Consider the following 23,183-nt stretch of genomic DNA (forward strand, 5'->3'; position numbering starts at 1 on the left):
CATCCTTTAATAGTCACAACGTGATGTGTCCTTTCAGGCGTTTTGTTGAAAAAAGGTGGCCATTCAGTTGTTAGGAACCCAAAGTACTGTACTCGGCAGAGTATTGTTACAGTATGTCCTGTGAATTCAACTGTTCCTTTTCCATTAAAAGCCAGGTAGCAGATAATGGGCCCTATCAGATATGCATGTAGTTGGTGCTGTATATTATTGAAAATACATGGGTTCTAATGATTTGTTAGTATACAATTTATGCTCCCCGCAAATAAAAACCACAAAGACTGATGGAAAGGCCCGAACATGGTAAGCTGGTGCCTAACGAAAATGACTGACAGACAATATTGATTCTAAATGTTATTTGTGTAATGACAATGAATTGTGAAATAGAAAACGAACTGCAATTTGCTAAAACTATTGTGATTGTGCATTAATTATAGCTAACCTTCAAATGGTACAGCTAACATAAGCTAGCTTTTATCTATCGTGATCGCTGGCAAATTAAATAGAAACAGACAATTATAGCTAAAGTACACAGAACAATAATATAAACGCACCATGTAAAGTGTTTGTTTCATGAGCTGAAATAAAAACATCCCAGAAATGTTCCATATGCACAAAAAGCTTGTTTCTCTCAAACACAGAGAGCACAAGTTTGTTTACTTCCCTATTAATGAGCATTTATCCTTTGCCAAGATAATTCCTCCACCTGACAGATGTGGCATATTAAGAAGCTGATTAAACAGCATGTTCATTACACAGGTGCACCTTGGGCTGGGGACAATAGAAGGCCACTTTAAATGTGTAGTTGTGTCACACAACACCATGCCACAGATGTCTCAAGTTTTTAGGGAGCAAAAACAAACGGAAGATAGAGGCGTACCTGCGCTATTTAGCCATCTGCGTCTCCGAACACCTGGGTGTAAACGGAAGATGGGTGCCACGAACGTGTTGTCACTGAAAGAAATACTGTCGGCTGCAACGGTGTTAAAACAGTGTACAGTTAGTGTTTGTGATATGAAAGTAGAGGGCTTTTTACTTCTTAAACTGTGCCGCAATTGAGAATGGATTCAAGTTTAGATGGAGTACTTGGCTGTTTTGGCAGCCAGAGCCAATTCGCCTCTAAACAGAACATGTAAGGTCCTTGGACAATACGGAGTAACGTTAGGATCCTTTAGTCCATTATTGGGCTCGTTAAGACGGTGCTCATAGGCTTGTATATTACCATCAGCAGAGGCTATATGACACACATTGCGGACATCAAGCTATAATATGACCAGCATTTAGCTACCAACAACTGGTAGACATGTTTGCATTTCTTTAGTTTCATCAGTGTTATTTAGATGGAAGATGTTAACTTAATGCGCCAGCGATAATGATGATAATGCTCAGTGCTGCTGATTGAGAAGCTTTAGAAGTTGGTGGTAGGGACAGCATCCACCGAAGCAACTTCCTGCTGAAGCCCCTCCTTTGATTGTCGATAGCAGTTGAAATTCCCAGGGATGAAATGCCCGCCTCATTCTCACAATATGTATCCCACTTCATAAAACGTTTTCAATTGCAATGGTCGAAAACTTCACTAAAACTTTGACAACAAAAAAAGATGATGTATAAAATACAATTGCTAGCTCGATACTGTTACTGTCTTTACGCTTACGGAAAAACCCCACACGTATTCAAACTAATTATGCGTTCAAATCCAAGTGGGAATTTAGCAGTTGTGATGTCGTAAATACCAGTTGGGTGCGTTTGTGCTTTGAACTAGTTGAGGAACGCTGATTGGCTAATGGCCAACAAGCTGCGTAAACCATAAACTAAAAGTACAGCTATCATGCTTGTAAACATATTGTAGTGTTCAGAAACCATCGGAAATGGATACTTCCTCAATTCCCGACTTGGAAGACAATTTATAAATTCAAACGAACCGCATGGAACTATACATTGAAGTTTAGAAGACGTGTTGTCTTCCAAGTGGGGGGAATTGAATAAGTATCGCCAAGTAAAGCTCGGTCTAAAATTCTCTGTGCTATGCTTTAAACTACCTACTATGTAAGGGCTGTATGGAAGCATTCACATATCACCAGCATTTCTAAGTGAAGACTTGTATTTCCAAAGTGTGACACAGAGCTTAGGGCGTTATGGGTTTGTTTCCAAAGTTAAGAGCTGATTAGGAGAAAACCTCAAACCCAACTTTAAGGACCACATTACAATATTATAAACATTGATTTAAGAATTTGTTAACATTTGGGAATGATTTCTTGGGGGTGATCTAAGTTACTAGTATATGTGTTTTTGGCATTGAGAAATAGGTGCTACACTCTTTTCAAATGGGGCATCTATTGGATGCTTATTCCCTCTGTCAGTTTGCTTCTCCGTGCTGCTCTAGCTTAGTGCATCTCTTTAATAAAGAAGTAGTCAAGCAGGGATGCATTCTTCTGCTTGTCAGCAACAACCTTCAACATGATGAATTGGTATTTAATTGTTGCTGCTCACCATTTTGTAAATTATTAAAGCATTCATATGTTAATGTCATTTATTACCAAAAAAGATCTGAACAGTGCTCTGATGCAAGGACAAGAGGGTTGAGTCGTGATTCTCTATTCACGGTCCAGATTCCCATTCTTGCTTCTGCTAGCGTTTTTTCTCATACAAAAACACTTCAGTTGCCTCTAAAGCCCTGATACTATGTCAGGGGACTGTGCTGACAGCCATATACTGGTGAGTGAGGGTGGGTGGATGAGTGCGTGTCTGTGCGTGTGTGTGTGGCTGTGTGCTTGCGTGCATGCACGTGTGTGTGTGTGTGTTTGTGAGAGGTTGTCTTACATCTGCAGATCCTTGTCTGTGATATAATTTAGAGGTCGGGGAGGACTCTTTACGCCCACCTTTCTCTCAGTGACTTGGGCTGTGGGTGTCGAAGTGCAGAAACATGCTAATCTGAATAACAAACAATCCTCTATTTGCATAAATATGTACATTCTTAGCACCATTTGCATTTCATCTTTCCCCCCCAAAAAATGCAGGTTGTTGTGTAAAACAAGCTCAGGAAAGCACTTTTTGTGTTTTCTGAAGAAAAAATGATCTGTGTTTATTTTTTGATATGTAAGAACTGGGTAGAATGAAACAGGCATCTATCTACAGCCAGGATGCAAGACTCTGGTCCTCGAGGTCTGGGGACAATGGAGTTGTGCACCCCTGATATCCAGCATATGACTGAGACCATACAGCAAACAGAAAACAGCTCCTGTGGCTTCTATATTCTGGATAAGCTTATGTTAGAGACTCTGCTCCATGAATGCCAGTAAGCTTAGTGAGCCACCATCAAGCAGAAACTACTGACAAGCTTTCTGCTAGTCCACTTTCCATTCTCGGCACCCACAGAATCCGTTTTATCTCCCTGTCACTTTAGTGACTTGGCTGCTGTTCAATTTTGTTATATGACAAAAGCTAACTCAGTATTATCCAGCAGGACTGCATCTATTCCTCTGACACTTTGATAGACTCCCAAACACACAACCTCAGAGAGATCAACGTCCTCTGCAACGCCTCTTCAACCTCAGGAGGCTGAAGCAATTTGGCTTGTCACCAAAAGCACTCACAAACTTCTACAGATGCACAATCGAGAACATCCTGTCGGGCTGTATCACCGCCTGGTACGGCAACTGCTCCGCCCACAACCGTAAGGCTCTCCAGAGGGTAGTGAGGTCTGCACAACGCATCACCTGGGGGAAACCACCTGCCCTCCAGGACACCTATACCACCCGATGTCACAGGAATGCCATAAAGATCATCAAGGACAACAACCAACCAAGCCACTGCCTGTTCACCCCACTATCATCCAGAAGGCGAGGTCAGTACAGCTGCATCAAAGCAGGGACAGAGAGACTGGAAAACAGCTTCTATCTCAAGGCCATCAGACTGTTAAACAGGCACCACTAACATTGAGTGGCTGCTGCCAACATACTAACTCAACTCCAGCCACTTTAATAGTGGAAATTGATGTAAAAATGTATGACTAGCACTTTAAACAATGCCACTTAATATAATATAATGTTTACATACCCTACATTACTCTTCTAATATGTATATGTATATACTGTACTCTATATCATCTACTGCATCTTTATGTAATACATGTATCACTAGCCACTTTAAACTATGCCACTTTGTTTACATACCCTACATTACTCATCTCATATGTATATACTGTACTCGATACCATCCACTGCATCTTGCCTATGCCGTTCTGTATCATCACTCATTCATATATCTTTATGTACATATTCTTTATCCCCTTACACTTGTGTGTATAAGGTAGTAGTTGTGGAATTTGTTAGGTTAGATTCCTCGTTGGTTATTACTGCATTGTCGGAACTAGAAGCATAAGAATTTCGCTACACTCGCATTAACATCTGCTAATCATGTGTATGTGACAAATACAATTTGATTTTAACACTCTCTCAATAGCAACACATTATTGCATCAGAAGGGTACTGTATATTCAATTTGAAGAGCAACATTCCCCTGGCTTCTTGTAGATTCACCAATTGGAAAAAGGAGGGCGTTGTAGTGTTTTTTTCACAGCTCAGTTTTTTTTTTGCCTAATAATCTTCGATATAAAAACAGTAGTGTTTTGCGGGACTTTTCACGTTTCAAATGCTGTCTAGAATTAAAACAGTCCCTGGAATTATTGCCCTCTAATTTCACTATCTCATTAAAAGTCAATATTCTTTACATGAATTAATGATCTTACAGTGACATTGATGGGGCCATATCCAATTTCTACAGAGAAGGCATCACTGGGGAAGGAGTAGCTGGGTTTCTCCACGGTATGTACAGTACACCTGGGTGGAGTTGGGTTGAGATGACTGGGGGTGGAGTGTACCTCCGAATACACCGAGTCGCTGCCAGTTCAAACAAGGAAACAGTCAGTAAATGTATTTGACAAAAGATTTATTAAAAAGTGTGGATTTCAGCATACGAAGGAAGGCACGCAGCTACAGATGACAAACATGGGTATGCGGCACGGGTTTAAGAATGTACTTCTTTACAAGTATTGACTGACAGCGGCTCGACGTAGTAGGAGGTTCAGTCCGCCCAAAGCCGTCCGCTCTCAACTCCATTGATGTGATGTACATAGTGGAGTTGAGAAAAACTTGGCCTAGAGTGCAGGTGTAAAGTGATATTACCCAATATGCTGAGATGGCTCTAAAACAAGCTGACCCTACCATTGGTATCTGTCTTTGGGACTTTGAAGAAGTGTTTGGACTTGGGACAGACGGTCTATCCAGCAATGCACATTACAGGGTATAAATTGGAAAATCGACGAGAGGTCTGGACACAGAGCGCAGTCTGTGTCCCGTGAGGATGAAAGAGCAAGACAGATGGTAATAGAGATGTATGAGAATAAAGTAACCTTTCGGTGTGCTTATTAAAGATGCTATTTGTAATATGAGATCCCGTCACTGATAAGTCAATATAAGATTTGAGCAAAACAAACACACTTTGAGGAGAAGTGATGTGCTGGAACAGATACAGGGGCATACAGGCAATCAAACCAGGTCACCGTGGTCAGGAACTAGGCGACATGATGCATCATCCAGTATTGAGTGATATAACCAGTGGTTTTAAGGATGGTTGTTTCGCTTGGGATGGTCAAAGACAAAAAATATACTTTTGTGTTGGATATTGTATGTACGCCACATTTGCCTCGAGTTGCACTCAAAGGTGACGATCCAAATAGCCTTTATATGGTGTGTTTATGCTCACGTATCGTTGGTAGATTTGGTTTCCATAGAAACACACAGTTCCAGGCAGGTATGACGATTACGTAAGGTCTTATTAAAACAAAAACAACCACACTTGTTTTCCATACAGCTGTGGCACAATTTCTGATGTTTTTCTTGTCATTGTTACAATTGCTTTCTCTCCTCTTCTAACGCTCACAATAAAAAATGTTTTGCAGTGTTTAATTGTGCTCATATCACCTCCATGTTTCCAAATGGTTATGATGGCAATTTGTCTGTAATTGTTTCTTTTTCCCAACGGAAGGGAAATCACAGAGCAGCCTCTTCACTGAGATTGTTGATGGCTTTTAGTATATGGATGCAGGAAGCTACCTACTTACGCAACACCAAATTACCTTCTTGTAATACTGTCGATGGTGCTTTTACAAAATAGCTGGGCTCTCCTCCAATATGAAGCCACTCAATAGGATGCAGGTCAGAAAACAGAGAGTTACCCAACAGTGAGTCACCACAAGTTTGATTATCTGATCTCAGAGAAGCAGTGTGATTATCCTTATTGTGTGCCAATCACTATAGATTACTGAGTATTATTATGTTACAGAATAAATGGAGGAAATATAATGATTTATTTGTGGCTTCAATAACTCCTGTCACACCCTCCGGGCCAGTTCCGTTGAACTTTATCACAATATTTTAATATCCTCTACTGATTATGCTCCATTAAGTGGTGTGCTATATTGATTTTTAATATGTTCTGTGTCTCTGGCAGTCTTTTGGATGTGACTTTTAGCTTACAGTGTTGTTGACTAATATAGCAGAGAGGCTCAGTTGGTAGAGCATGGTGCTTCCTATGCCAGGGTTGTGGGTTCAATTCCTGCTGGGACCACACATATGTAAATGTATGCACAACCAAAGATTTCAAGACTAAAGGCTGGGTGTGTTCGTAAATAGTAACAGTCCCTCCTGCAGCAAAGCACCTCCACAACATGATGCTGCCACCCCTGTGCTTCACGGTTAGGATAGGGTTCTTCTGCTTGCAACCCTCCCCCTTTTTCCTCCAAATATAATGATAGTCATTATGGCCAAACAGTTCTATTTTGGTTTCATCAGACCAGAGGACATTTCTCCAAAAAGTACGATTGTTGTCCCCATGTGCAGTTGCAAACCGTAGTCTGGCTTTTTTAATGCGGTTTTGGAGCAGTGGCTTCTTCCTTGCTTCCTTCCTTTCAGGTTATGTCGATATAGGACTCGTTTTACTGTGGACATAAATACTTTTGTACCTGTTTCCTCCAGCATCTGTTCTGGAATTGATTTGCACTTTTCACCATAAAGTACGTTCATCTCTAGGAGACAGAACGCATCTCCTTCCTGTGCGGTATGACAGCTGCGTAGTCCCGTGGTGATTATACTTGCGTACTATTGTTTGTACCGATGAATGTGATATCTTCAGGTGTTTGGAAATTGCCCCCAAGGATGAACCAGAATTGTGGAGGTCTACAATTTTTATTCTGCAGTTTTGGCTGATTTATTTAGATTTCCCCATGATATCAAGCAAAGAGGCACTGAGTTTGAAGGTAGGCCTTGAAATACATCCACAGGCACCATTCCAATTGCCTCAATTTATGTCAATTAGCCTATCAGAGGCTTCTAAAGCCATGACATAATTTTCTGGAATTTTCCAAGCTGTTTAAAGACACAGTCAACTTAGTGTATGTAAACTTCTGACCCACTGGAATTGTGATAAGTGAAATAATCTGTCTGTAAAATACTGTTGGAAAAAACATTTGTTTCATGCACAAAGTAGATGTCCTCACTGACTTGCAAAAACTATAGTTTGTTAACAAGAAATTGTAATGACTACGAGTTTTAATGACTACATCCTATGTGTATGTAAACTTCCAACTGCAACTGTAGGCCTATGGGTATGCATAAGCTCTAACATGCATATGGGTGTTTTGAATTAATTATCACCTTAGAAAGCACTGTCCATTTCATTGTTTTAGGCTTTGAAACAACATCCACTAGGATCACGTTTTCCACTCAGTTTCAACCTGTTGTTGAACTTCTTACTTCAAATTGATCAATCACAATTTTAAAAGGAAGATACTGTTTAAATGATAAGTGTTTGATTTGATTTTCGATCCCATTTGCATCGATGTCCGAGTGGTTAGAGGGACAATAGAGCACTCGACACGAAAGCACTCAGAACGGCAGAGCGATAGGGCAGAAATAATACTCAGAATACTCTGACCATACTCAATGTTCCCTTGGGCACATCTGTGACTTGACTGTGACTATTAAAAACTGTTATCAGCGGATTATTGCATGGACCGTGGAAACAGTGGCAGAAACACAGATGATCATAGCTTCAATTAAAGATAAACAATACCCACTGTAACACAATCTTTAGTGTCTTTGAACGCTTATGAATTCATTCCTTAATTAAGAATTCTGATTCATTTATTGCTGCATCAACATTTTTAAACTAGTAGGCCAGTAGTTAGTATACAATGCGTGATACTGATATCAGGGCAACCACTCAGCTTCTAATGGACTTGAACAAGGCTCCAAGAACACAAGTGCTTCCAGCATTTTTATAGCTTCCATACTTAGTTAAAAGGAAATGTAAGAAGTGGCTCAGTTCAACGTCCTGGACTGACAAATGGTCAGATGTTGATCTCATCCCTGTTATAATTCGTTTTTGCTTAATGAATTCATGAAATTAATTATGGCCGTGTGTAAAATACCGCCTCCCGTAGCCATGTTTTCCTAGACATTCAAATGTACAAAAGGTTGTTGCATGGAGCTCTGCTCAGGGTGAATGGATACAATGCAAGTAATCAGATCATGTAACTGTAATTACGATAGCATCTGCCGAAGAACAGGGACGAGAGGGTTATCCTGAAGATGAACCCGTAGCTTTATGTAAAACAAATTCATGTTGCGGCTCATTAATTCAAACCTCATCATTCAATCCTCGTTATATTAATTTGTTTACGGGGATATGAGTGGAGTGTTTATTAAGCATTCACGATGCCTGGTGCTCATGATCGAGTATCTTAAATCCATGGAACTGAACCTTGTAAACTTGAAACTTTCCTTCACTTGAGCCTTGATGGCAGCATGGCTGACCACACTGAGCTTGCTAAAAGAGTATAGCAGAAACCTGTCTCATATGACCTATCTTATCTACACCTCATGGCCAAAAGTATGTGGACACCTGTTCGTCAAACATCTAATTCCAAAATCATGGGCATTAATATGGAGTTGGTCCTCCCTTTGCTGCTATAACAGCCTCCACTCTTCTGGGAAGGCTTTCCACTAGATGTTGGAACATTGCTGCGGGGACTTGCTTCCGTTCAGCCACGAGCATTAGTGAGGTCGGCCACTGATGTTGAGCGATTAGGCCCGGCTCGCAGTCGCCGTTCCAATTCATCCCACGGGTGTTTGGTGGGGTTGAGGTCAGACCTCTGTGCAGGCCAGTCAAGTTCTTCCACACCGATCTTGACAAACAATTTCTGTATGGACCTCACTTAGTGCACAAGGGCATTGTCATGCTGAAGCAAGAAGGGCCTTCCCCAAAGTGTTGCCACAAAGATGGAAGCACAGAACTGTCTAGAATGTCATTGTATGCAGTAGCATTAAGATTTCCCTTCACTGTACTCACTAAGGGGCCTATCCCAAACCATGAAAAACAGCCCCAAACCATTATACCTATTCCACCAAACTTTACAGTTGGCACCATGCATTCGGGCAGGTAGCGTTCTCCTGGCATCAGCCAAACCCAGATGTGTCTGTCAGACTGCCAGATGGTGAAGCGTGATTCAACACTCCACTTTTCAAGAGTGCAATGACGGCAAGCTTTACACCACAATGGCAGCTGTGTGCGGCTGCTCAGCCATGGAAACCCATTTCATGAAGCTCCCCATGAACAGTTATTGTGCTGACGTTGCTTCCAGAGGCAGATTGGAACTCGGTACTGAGTGTTGCAACCGAGGACTGACGATTTTTACGCGCTTCAGCACTCGTGGTCCCGTTCTGTGAGCTTGTGTGGCCTACCACTTTGCGGCTGAGCCGTTGTTGCTCCTAGATGTTTCCACTTCAAAATAACAGCACTTACAGTTGACCTGGGCAGCTCTAGCAGGGCAGAAATTGGCTGAAATAGCCGAATCCACACATTTGAAGGGGTGTCCACATAGTTGAATTTTGAATTTGAAGTCCCATGAATGGTAATATATCTTTTAACTTCCCAAAGAGATATGAGTTGTCAGGAAAGTCCATTGAACTCATTGCACCCTTGTCTTTGCTAAGCTTCCTGTGGTCCAGCATTGAAGTCATTTGATTATCTTAATATGCTCTCTTCTAGTTCCTAACCAAGGTCACTGTATGAACTGAATTGGTGAGTAACAAAAGGCTCCAGGGTGACTTAGACAGAAGACATCTACTCATAACGGGAAACTTTTCGAAAGTGTCAAGACGATTCACTGCCTCTGAAATAGCAATTGTTTCCCTATCAAGGAAAGTCAAAATGAAAGCAGTCTTTTAGGAATAAAGATGTCCAGTCGTTTAAATGTTGAACAATTGTTTCCCTAGCGATGAAAGGCTAAATGAAAGCAGTCTTTTAGGAATAAAGATGTCAAGTCTTTGTAATGTTGTACAATTGTTTCCCTAGCGATGAAAGGCTAAATGAAAGCAGTCTTTTAGGAATAAAGATGTCAAGTCTTTGTAATGTTGTACAATTGTTTCCCTAGCGATGAAAGGCTAAATGAAAGCAGTCTTTTAGGAATAAAGATGTCAAGTCTTTGTAATGTTGTACAATTGTTTCCCTAGCGATGAAAGGCAAAATGAAAGCAGTCTTTTAGGAATAAAGATGTCGAGTCATTGTAATGTTGTACTCCGGCCAAAGACAATGAATCCCGCTCGGGTGCACTGTACTGTATGCATTATGTGATAGATGAATGCTTGTAGTTGCTTATTTTCAGGCTCCCGGTATTGCTGCTCAAACATGAATGAGAACAAGAAGATACGCGTTACAAATGTGCACAACAGTGACACCTTTAGTAGTGCATCATCTTAGCACTAATGTAGTGAATGACCAGTGACAGATGATGACCAATTAAGACATTTGTTGTGTGCTTTTTCTAATCACGTTAAAGAGTTATTGGGGAGAAGGAATGGCTGAGTTATTTTCTTGTCAGACCGGAGGAATTCTCTGAAAGCCAACATTGTTTATATGGTAGTGCTTTTCATCTAATAAGTAATTGCTGTATGGCCTCTAGGCCAGTACTGATATTCTCTGCTTCTTTCTCAAATTACTGAGGAATTAGTGTTGTATGGAACCTGAGCATCAAATAATCGTTTTTTTTGTAGGTACATTTCTCTGTTATATGTACTAATTAATCAAGTACATTTTGTGAGTGATATTGTTTGATGAATGAAAACAATCTTTTATGAACACTTAATTGGCACTGCGCCAGGCATGTAATTGAGTAAAGGGTTGCTCTTTGATTATGAAGTGTTTGTTTAACGCTGTGCTAGTCAAATATTTAATCTCCACAGCATTAGCCTCGTGCGCCTCGTGCACTGACAATCTGACATCATTCCCTGCGGTAGAGTCGAAGTCATCAAGTTCATTTCCTGCAATAATGATAATCAATCCAATCAACCATGATCTTTTTGTTTCTCTGTTTTGTCTGTGTTTGACAGGGATGACTTGCCAAGCGAGGACCTCTTACACTGAGGACGAGGTTCTATGGGGACATCGTTTCTTCCCGGTCATCTCCCTGGAGGAGGGGTTCTTCAAGGTGGACTACTCTCAGTTTCACGCCACGTTTGAGGTCAACACTCCCCCGTACAGCGTGAAGGAGCAGGAGGAAAACCTGCTCATGTCCTCTCCACTCATGGCCCCGTCCCTGTGCAACAGCGGCGAGGGAGGGAAGAACAGCTCCATGGACTGCCTGGAGAACCTGGAGGACAAGGAGAGCACCACCACCAAGCTGCCATCCAAGCTGCAGAAGATGCAAGGGGGCGGCTGCGGACGGGACGGGCTGCCCATGCCTAGGAAGCTGCTGAGGATGAGCTCCACCACTTCGGAGATGATCTACCCCGGGAGCATGGGGGAGCTGCCAATGAAGCTGCAGCGCATCAGCTCCGTCCCAGGCGTCTCCGATGAGAAACAGATGAGCAAGATGGTCTCCAAGATCAGCTCCGATCCCATCAGCCAATCCGTGGCAGACTTGCCCCCCAAGCTGCTAAGGATGCAGGGGGGAGGGGGGGTAGGGGGCCGAATGGACGGACACCTGCCCCCGAAACTCAGAAAGATGAATTCCGACCGCTTCACGTAGAATGGGCAACCCGTTTTAACTTATCACACCCCATACCCTTATTCCAACCCTTGTATTATTTCAAATTTATTAAAAGACATGATTCTTATACTCAAGAAAATGTAGTGTATATATTCGTACAGATATACCTTATATAAAGGGGGGGGGGGGGGGGGGGGTGATGGAATACAGAACATTTGTTCCTGGATGGAAGCATACGTGCTATGATGAAAGACCTCTGATTTCTTCAGGACAATGTACGATTAGCACAATCTGGCATGTCCAATACACTAACCGCATGCAAAACAGATTCTCTCTAATTTCTGGCATGACATTTATTGCTGTATTATTTTACAGAGATGATTTGAACAGTGACATTACTTACAATGGGTCCGAACATTTGCACAACGCCACGTGGTTTACAAAAATGGAGAACCTACATTACATGGGTCTAATTTACGGCGGAGAAGGCTGCATACATTTGATTTGAGTTGGCCGCTTTTGTTGTTTACTGTAAAATTGTGTGGCAACGCTCTGTTAAATGCATGCTACTATTATTATTGTCTTAGCTAGACAAAGGTAATAGACACAGATGTTTAGCCTTTACTATATTACCTTGTTTCCATTTCCACGTTTGTTCACGGCTGTATTTTTGGTATTTCATGTATAGGAGGATGTCTTACCATGTGAGATGTTTACACCTTCCTTAGTTCAGCAAGCGTACTGTATGTTGCTGGGCGATGCAATCTATATTTGCAAATGCATGGTCCACATCATATGACAGATTGGAACTGGGCACAATCTTATTAAGCAACGTGAGCTTACTTTTCAAGGTAACACTTATGTTGGAAGGGCCAAGACTACCGCCTTATAAGCACAACATAACCATTACACAACACACAGTACACTATTTAGGGGTACTGTTCATGGCAGGAAGCATTTATGGCGTTTGGACAAATGTCCTGAGCAGTACTGTACAATGCCTCTTTGACATGGAAGTTGAAACAACTGAACACACGTGTTCGTGTATGCCTTCTCAAACAGTCGTTTTGAAGTTCAAATTATTATTTATTCGACTTTTCATTGAAAACGTGCACCAAAATTTCGAGTTAACTGTCACCGCATAGATATAGATTTAGAGGTGGACCTATATTTAGGAAAAAGTAACCACCTTTGTCTTAAGAGTCTATTATGCTCTCTCTTTAACTAAAGCAATAATGTTATTCTTAATGACTATAATCTTTATATACCCACAGGGTCTGCAGCAGCCCCATTACCAGTATATTTACAGAATCAATGCCATGGAACCTGGTCCTACTAAAACCACCAATGACGTTGTATGATACTCAAACTCTTCAGGAATAAAGATCTAAGAGGCAATTGTTGACACGTTGATTTAATGGGACACGGGTAGCTTGCTTTTTGCACTGTCACTGTCAAATAAATAAAAAGGCTTGCATAGAAGACCCGAAGTGTGTTAAAAAAGTCTAGTTGTTATGGACATTACATAACATGGTACAATATGTATTGAATGTACTATATGAATAAGTATGATTGGGGTTTATAGAGTTACCAAAAATAGTTTATTATATAATTCAATGCAGTATCATATCAAGCTTGCCGTCAGTTAAGTCTATTCTCTATCCAGAGATAAGCCTTTGTTCAGAATCTTAATAAGCTATTTCTAATATATGAGATAGATATGAATATGAGAGCTCCTGATGCCATTATCCTCAGTGGTTCTGGAGTAGAGTCTAAATCCTCATTATGCACCTTAAATCAGCACTTACCGCTACTGAGCCAATTTCACTTTTATCACCAAGGAGATCTTTGCAGCCGGTGCCATTTGCCTTTATCATCTGCCCTGAGAGCGGCGGTGTCGCTGAGATCTCTATCCGTTAAAGGTTTCATAACCGCACCCCCCAAAACGAAAAACTGCACTGCATTCATTGACTTCTGTGAACTTTGAAGACGTCGAATCTTTGTCATATGTTCTAAGTCCCCCACAATTCATGGAACCAGACAGGGAATAACAGAAACTCTGACTTGCGATGCTGCTCAGACACGTTGGTTGAATTAGAATTAGCAGAGCAATTTCATTGAATTCAATTCCAGGGCTCTGCTGATGTGGCTCTCTTTGTTTCATTTGGCTGTCGAGGGTTTTATAAAGTGTAAGGGAACTTAACCGCAATAAAAGGCAAAAGGCATGTTGATATCTGAAGCGTTAAACACGTGAAGGAGTTATGAAAATGTTCATGCTTTTTCATACTAATATCCAGGAAAGTGAGGCTGCCTATTGCAAGGGAACTGCAGTAATTGGCAGCTGATTAGGCAAATAAATTCAATTTAGAGCTGGCTAGTAATGCACTTAAAATGACTAAATTCTCAGTTTTCGTCCATCAGCGGTTCCACAGAATCCAAGCGGTTGTAAAATAAAGACCCTCTCTCCATCGATTTGTTTTCCAAATAACAGAAATGTTCTTCCATTCAGCAATTTGCAATTATAATGGCACTTTGTTTTCATATCACGACAACAGTGGCACTGAGTTAAATATTAAACGCTAAATATAGCCCTGTTGACTTTACGACACTGACTGTTTGCGCCTCTCTCTCTCTCTCTCTCTCTCTCTCTCTCTCTCTCTCGCGCTCTCTCTCTCTCTCTCGCGCTCTCTCTCTCTCTCTCTCTCTCTCTCTCTCTCTCTCTCTCGCGCTCTCTCTCTCTCTCTCGCGCTCTCTCTCTCTCTCTCTCTCTCTCTCTCTCTCTCTCTCGGTGAGTGTCAGCCGAGAAGACACTTTAGGAATTCTACATTTAAATCATCTGCACCAGAGTTATGCTGTCCCTAAATAGCTTTATGGGGTAGTTGGTTTGTGTCGGACACATCTTAGATTCAATGATTGGAAAGTGATTCCATCATCGTCAAATTCAATTAGTGACATACCGTACAGAGAACGTGAAGTGCCAATTGTTGCATGTAAGGGGATTCTTTGAGATCAGAGTGGAAATGTCCTTCATGTTATTGGAGCGTTACTCTCAGATTCACTCATCAAAAATGTAATGGGGTTCCACTATAATCAGAAAACCCAGTATTGCAGTGCTGTCGTTGCATTCATGCTCCATCTGTAATATTGTACGTGTCAGTGGTTTCATGGAACTTAAAACCGACCTTCACCAACATGGTACGGCTACTAGAGTGATGTTGGAACTTAGGTCCCGGGCACATAATACTGGAGGACGATCTCACATGGTTTAAAGTGATGACCCGCTTCTGTTCAGGGACACTGAAAGCCATTTGCCTTGAGGATGAGTTTACAGAACTGTATGGGGATGTCCCATTTATTTAGACGTTTATGTGGTACCTCTGCATTTGGACTCATGACTCATGTGAGCACAAAGGTGCTAGTTGGGTCAACAAAACTAGCGTTTGGGTGTTTGTTGATGCCCAAGGCATCATTGAACAGCACGCGGTTCCATGGTACTCCGACACACTGGCGAAAGCAGGAGGAGTTGCCTTTCTTTGTCATTTTATACTGTAGCTATTGCCATTGTACGTCTAGACATCGACAAATGTTGAGCTCATTGTTAGTATGTAATTGGAGAAAGATGTTGCTATTCAAATTTCACCCCATTTCTCCTGCTGCTAGAACAATGACAGTCCTAACAATCGAGCCTTACGTCATTGAAACCGACGTTGCCTTGGGATTCATCCAAGGTTCTGTTGACGATGCCTCTGATGCTGTAACTCAGATTTACCCTTTCAAATCCACATGTGACATGTGCCATAATGACTTCATTCAACAAAGGCCAAGACTGACAGGAGAGGCGAGAGAAGTGCATTGCCGACTGAAGCTGAGGGGGCATAAACGGGTTGTGTAGGGTGAACAATGTTTTTGTCACAATCCCTCCAATCCAGTACATTTGCAGAATTTCAGTGATCAAAGTTGAGTCAGCAAGGCAGGATATTACTGTGAGGGTAAGATTAAGACGGTAGGAGAGAGTGAGAAGAGAGAGAGGGGGGGACAGGGAGAGAGTGAAAGAGGGAGAAAGAGATACTTTCCTGTATTTTTGTCTGATTCTGTCAAGGCTTGTTTCACAGATTCACACCTCTCCGAATTCCTGTAACACAAAGAAAGCCAGCGAGGCTGAATTGCTATTTTTAGTTTATTGACGAACAAAACCTTAAGAACGATGATACATTTGGTGTGGTGCCAGAGACTGTTCTACAGTCTGTATAAAAAAAAGATCAAAATAAGTCAAAACAGTACTCTTCAACCAGTATTGGGAAGTATGGTAAATTGCAAGAAAAGGCTCATGAACACACGTAAAAGACACAGACAATTAGACACACAGTTCACAAGATCAATGGGAAAGAGAGAACCCCCCCCCCCCTGCACACACACACACACACACCCAAGCACTCTTTTATTCTCTCTCTATTTTTTCTCTTTCTAACTTTTCGCTCGCTCTCCAACATGTGCCCCCCCGACTCCCTCCACACATACACACAGGCACGCATACTCACAAACATATGCAACCTAACAGATGCCTCGTCTCTGGTGTATTGTATTTGTAAGAGAACTCTGGTGTAGGCGTCGGCAAAACAGCTCTGCACCTGAGTCAGAATCCATCTCGGCTCGAGTCGCCAGCAGCGAACGCACTGGAAAAGCGCTGAGGGGGAATCGCACCAGGCTCACCCTCTCTGGAATACTGTGCCTCTGTCCCAAATGGTACCCTCCTTTTGACCAGGGCCCATATGACTCTGATCAAAATAGTGCACTATATGGAATAGGGTGCCATTTCAGACACAGCCTGTTGACACTCTCCTTATTTACTTTCCCCCATCTCATGTTTGCTGTGAGATCCCCGTACAACTGTTGCCCTCCTTCTCTGCCAATATGATTTTGTTTACAGTGTGAGCACAGCCAGCAAAAAACTAAATTGGTTCTGTGAAGGTTCCCAGAACATTAGTTGCTGCAAATGTTCTCATAACACAGAAACTGTCCAGTCGTGCTGATGATTATATAATGTTTGTATAAAACATTCACCGGATGTTGCGCGAACGCTCTCAGAACACGTTGTCTGTTGTTTAAAGGTTCCCAGAATGTTTCATTTCGTCGTGGGAACAGTCTGGTGAGAACATTGTGGGGACTTCACAAAAGCGATGTTCCCTAAACACATACGGTCCAGTTGTGTGGATGATTCTACAATGTTTCTTTTAGGGTGCAAAAAAACATTCACCTGATGTTACAAGAAAGTTCCCAGAACACATTTGGTCTGTTCTTTAAAGAGTACCAGCATATTTCTTTAGGTTGTGGGATCATTGTGGGGATATGACAAGAGATAGGTTCCCAAAACACAAAATATGACATTCATACATTGTTTAAGTTAGGTTGCACAGGACATTCCTATAATGTTGTAAGAATGTTGACAGAACACCTGGTCTAAGTTATTTAAAGGTTCCCAGAACTTTTTATTAAGTTATGGGAGTTTTCTGGGATGCCGCAAGAATATTCTTGTCATATTCACATAGGTTGCACAGAACATTCCCATGATGTTGCACAATGTTCCACAATTTCCAAATAAGTGACTTTTTATGACATTCATAGCATATTCGTTTTAGGTTTAACACAATATTCCATTGAAGTTCACGCAATACACATTTGACCATGTCTTGGAGGTTGTCAGAACATTTCAAGAACATTTAGAAAATGTTATATTTAAGTTTGACCTAATATTACCACAACATTCACAGCATGAAAATGTGAAGCTTCTTCTTAAAGCATAAGAATCAGGTTGGAATACAATTATGTTTCTACCCGGAGTTAATTCATGTCAATTCACATTTGAAGGTGGCACAGAGACACATGGCATTTTCATTTCATAGGACATTTGAACAGCATTTAATTATACAAACACAACCATATATTTTTTTCACACTTCATATGTTGACAAACCTGCAACGTTTGGTTCCCAAGACAGGTATTTTATCCTCTGGACCACAAGGGAAGCTCTCTTACATTTCATTTTTTGTCAGTATATAGCCATGACAGTATGGCCAATCAGGAATTCTATGCTTCCTTTTCAGCCTTCGTAGACATAACTAACCCATTGAAATACTGCTAACTGGGTTATCCATCATCACTTCAATCATCGTATTTATATGCTGCATACATCTGGGCCCATATTTACAAGGTAACCAAGACTATGAGTGTCGATCTAGGATCACAATTTTTTTTTTTCAGATCATGAAAAATAAGACAAGGGGGGATCATATCAAGCATCTCAAAGTAGGAATGATATCGGATTTGTTTTTTTAAACAGTAAAACAGTCGATTTATTCACAATGTTTTATTTCTTACAGTTTAAATTCTGCATTTCTGACTGGATTTATTCATCTGGATAAAATATAGATAAGTGCTGTTCAAATGTCCTATGAATGGGGGGGGGGGGGGGCTTTACAGCGCCCCTGCTCCGTACTCCCGATAAATCTATAACAAACTTATCCTGAAAACTTGATAACTTTACCCATACTTATTACTAAGAGAGTGGTGATATGCCTAAGAGATAAAACATTTAAAAAGGCAAGGGAAGCACCGAAACAGAACAAGAAACGACGGAAAAAGAACCTTTGACCATGGCCTCCTTGGAAACCAAAAATGGCACCATGACACCCCAGGGAGCAGCTAGGCTAGCTCACATCCTCAAAGTGATCAAAGAAGGCAATGACTCCCTCACAACACAATTTAACTTTAAAACGGCTGAGATCAGCTGCTCCATCTCAGCACAGATGGCTGAAATCAAAAACTCCATCTCAGTCTCCGTGGACTGCAGGCGACCGGCTCAGGACATGGTTGATTGGCTCGCTGACCGGGTTAATGTCACTGCTAGCTGGGCTATGTCCCACTAGCCTGGCTTATTACTTGCATAACCGGTAGGACTGCTTTGCAGGATTATACTATAGCTTACTGACAGATCAATGAGGTAAAACCCCAATATCCATGTAAACAAACTTTGTTTTTACCAGACTGACATTGTTTTTACGTTGTTATTTGGGACAGGCATGGTCCTCAGAGGCGTGCGTCACTATGATTTGTCAGACCTTTTTATATGGCTAAGCCATTACGTTTTATATATATATATATTTTTTTTCTCCCTGTCATGGTAGGTGTGTTGGGATCAGGACACCCGTTATTGGTTTTGTTTTTAACTTGCATCATATAAGGATGGGTGAAGAATTCTCTATTTTGGTTAATTTACTGGGCTCGAGCTCCAGGTTCACATTGGCCTTCATGTCAGAAATTGAATTTAGGAATAACCGACGCTGGGAGCGTATTTCCACCACAGGTTGGATTTGAGCTGGGCGCGTTCAAGAACAGCACAGAAGGGAATTGTTTGTTTTGTTTACTCTATATTACAGTTCATGTTTGTGAGAGACCTTTGATTTATAATATGTGTTTGACTACAGGATCACCGAAAATGGACAATAGAATATCCGACACCCTTATTGCACATGCTCCTGACATTTGCATTTATGTATTGAGTGAACAATATGGCTAAGATAGTAAACCATACATCATTGAACGTTAATGGACTGACTGGACCTGTTAAACAAAAACGAGTGCTTATGTGTTTGAAAAAGCTAAAGACTGATGTTGTGTTTATACAAGAAACACATCTAACGGACAGAACATAAAAAGTTCAAGTGGGAACGGGTAGGACAGTTCTTTCTTTGCCTCTTCATATAACATAAAGACACGGGGGAGTACCCCGTGTAGCAAAAACAATTAAAACAATTATTGATCCACTGGGATGTTATGTAGTGGTCCATGGCAGAATGTATTCTGAATCTTGGACCTTGCTAAATGTCTATGCACCTAATTATGATGACCATATTTTTATTCAAGAGATATTCCTCAAGGTAGAGGAATTTCAGGGAACACTCTTAGTTGGGGGCGACCTTCATTTTTGAATAATTAGGATTCTGTGTGAGGAAAGCAACCTCAATTGACTAAGTCAGCCAAATGCGCCCTATTGTTTATGAAAGACTTACATTTGAAAGACACATGGAGACAGGTCCTTCTCATACCCGGATTGATTATTTTGTCCTTTCAGCACAGTTAACTCATTCAGTTGTGGAAACTGAGTATTTATCCAGAACTATCTCAGGTCATTCTTCCCTCACACTTTTTGTTTGGATGCTGGATGGAGATCAAGGGACCTATAGATGGCGCCTAAACCCAACTCCTTTGAAATAGGCATAATTTTGTCAATTTATCAGAGACCAAATAAAAAAAATTCTGTCAAAGAAACTGTCTGTCCTCTCCCAATAGTTTAGTACTCCGGGATACATTAAAGGCATTTCTAAGGGGTCAAATAATGTTCTATACCAAAGGTCTCAAAATGAAATGTTCTGCTGAATTTAATAAATTAGAGAATTAAATCCTATTGCTACAAAAAGAACACCAAAAATCTGTCTCTGAAGAAACATATCGCTCATTGGTGAGTAAAAAGCAAAAATATAATACCCAAAGTACTTACAAATGGAAAAGGTTATTCTTAGAACTAGGCAAAGATATTATGAATTGGGGGAGAAAACACACAGTCTTGGCATGGCAGATAAAAGCTGAAGAGATTTCGAGAACCATTGAAACACAGAACGGCCAAGTGTCTCACAACCCGGAAGAGATTCATTCATTATTTAAACAATACCATTCTAAGTTATACACTTCTGATGGAACGGAACCAGCAATGATAGACACATTTTTGTTTACTATTGAACTACCACACCTCACACAGGAAGACCAAAACCCTTTACAAAAACAGAAATTGAAAAGGCAATTTCCTCTCTACAATCTGGCAAATCACCAGGAGACGATGGCTTTCCCCCAGGGTTTTATAAGGAGTTTAAGAATGTGCTTATTCCTCTCTTGATGGATGTTCTACATTTAGTTGCTGAGATGCCGAACCTCACCGGATTCCTTTTCCACGGCTATTATAACAGTTATGCATTCAAAAAATAAAGATCCTCTACAATGCTCTACCTATAGGCCGATCTCGCTCCTCAATGCTGACTATAAATCGATTTCTAAGGTGATGGCTAATAGATTAGGACAATATTTGCCAAACCTGATTCAACACCGATCAAACAGGATATGGAAAAGATCCTCCACCAATAGGTTGTGCAGGTTATTCAACGTAATTCACATGGCCAGTGTGGGGAGTGATCCTAGTATAGCAGTATCGCTAGACGCTGAAAAGGCCTTTGAAAGGCTGGAGTGGCCATACCTATTCAAGATCCGTGCTAAATTTAACTTTCGTCCTTGGTTTTGTCGAATGGGTTAAGACTTTATGCCATGAAGCACGGCGCCAAGATCACCACTAATGGCATGATGTCAGACAAATTCCCACTCTTTAGAGCTAGTAGACAGGGCTGTTCACTTTCTCCACTCCTTTTTTTGTGCTAGCCATAGAACCCCCGGTGGAGGCCAGATTAACGCACAAGATCTAATTGTTCACAGACAACATTATTTTGTTCCTCTCTGACCCGACCCGATCCCTCTCAAAACGACAGATGCTTTTTGGGTACATACAGCTCTATATCAGGTTACAAAGTCAACATGGACAAAAGTGAAATATTTCCACTGACTCGTTTTGACCATAGCATCTGTGAACGAACGGGTCCCTTCAGATGGTCGCTACAGGCATTAAAATATCTAGGAATCCGAGTTGATAATGACCTAAGATATTTGTACACGCTCAACTACTCTGTCTTGGTTCAGAAGGTGGTGAATGGACCTGAATTGATGGATAGATCTGCCTCTCACATTATTTGGGAGAATTAGCTGTATTAAGATGCATGTTCTGCCTAAAATGGCGCACATATTTCAATCTTTACCCACAATTCTTACCCAAGTTTCTTTTAAGTCCCTTAACAAGACCATAAGATCATTTGTATGGAACCGTAAAACTCCAAGGGTGAGTTTGGACAAGTTAACGTGGGATTAAAGTCTAAGAGGTCTCCGCCTACCAAATTTGAAGATGTATTACTGGGCAGCGCAAAGGAGATTAATTTAAATCTAATTTTAAACTGAACCAGCCCCTTCTTGGACCCAGATGGAAACGCTTGCTCTTAATTATTGGGAGTAATACTATCTACATGTGGAACCACAAGGCTATATTAACAAAAAAAAACGAGCAATCCCTGTACCATCAATTTAGTAAGATCTTGGCATGAAATTTGTAAGTTAGTTGGTCTGAAACAACACTTGTCACCCAAAACACCCCGGTGGCAAAACTGCAACACGATTCAACATTGGCATGAGAAGGGAAAAAGCATTGAGAACATTGTTATATAGATGGGGTACTTATGTCATTTGAGCATCTGAAAGATAAATAATTATTTATTTGTTATTTACGGTTAAGAAACTTGCTCAGAAGCACCCTTGGAGAAATGACTTTACCAAATCTATGTAATATTGAACAACTACTCCACGATAAACATGAATCGTTTAGATTTATATCCGGAGTTTACTTATTGCTAGTGCAACAATGCCCAATACCAGACTCACGTAAGTCAAGAGAGCGATGGGAATCTGATTTGCATATTACAATTGATGGCCGGACTATGATCGGACGTATTCCAAGATAGTGTGTCAGCGACCATCAACTCTAGATACAAATGTCTACATTACAACTTCCTCCACCAACTCTGACACCTCAGAGGTTACATACAGTTGAAGTCGGAAGTTTGCATACACTTATATTGGAGTCATTAAAACTTGTTTTTCAACCACTCCACAAATGTATTGTTAACAAACTATAGTTCTGGCAAGTTGGTTAGGACATCTACAAGTAATTTTTCCAGTAATTATTTACAAACAGAATTTCACTTATAATTCACTGTATCACAATTACAGTGGGTCAGAAGTTTACATACACTAAGTTGACTGTGCCTTTAAACAGCTTGGAAAATTCCAGAAAATTATGACATGGATTTAGAAGCTTCTGATAGGCTAATTGACTAATCAGCTAATCATTTGAGTCAATTTGAGGTGTACCTGTGGTTGTATTTTAAGGCATACCTTCAAACGCAGTGCCTCTGCTTGATATCATGGGAAAATCAAA

General features: G+C 40.9%; 1 protein-coding gene across 1 annotated transcript in view; it reads left to right on the forward strand.

The window, feature by feature from the left end:
• The window catches only part of LOC110520046 (G protein-activated inward rectifier potassium channel 1-like), a 32,536-nt gene extending 19,095 nt beyond the window's left edge, over positions 1-13,441 (forward strand). Inside the window, exon 3 of the mRNA XM_021597024.3 lies at positions 11,445-13,441. Coding sequence (XP_021452699.1) covers positions 11,445-12,082 — 638 coding nt within the window. The 3' untranslated portion in view covers positions 12,083-13,441. The remainder of the gene's footprint in view (positions 1-11,444) is intronic.
• The last annotated feature ends 9,742 nt before the right edge of the window (positions 13,442-23,183 follow it).

This window comes from Oncorhynchus mykiss, chromosome 3 (genome assembly GCF_057628025.1).
Source record: "Oncorhynchus mykiss isolate SJ-2025 chromosome 3, ASM5762802v1, whole genome shotgun sequence".
Lineage (NCBI taxonomy): Eukaryota > Metazoa > Chordata > Actinopteri > Salmoniformes > Salmonidae > Oncorhynchus > Oncorhynchus mykiss.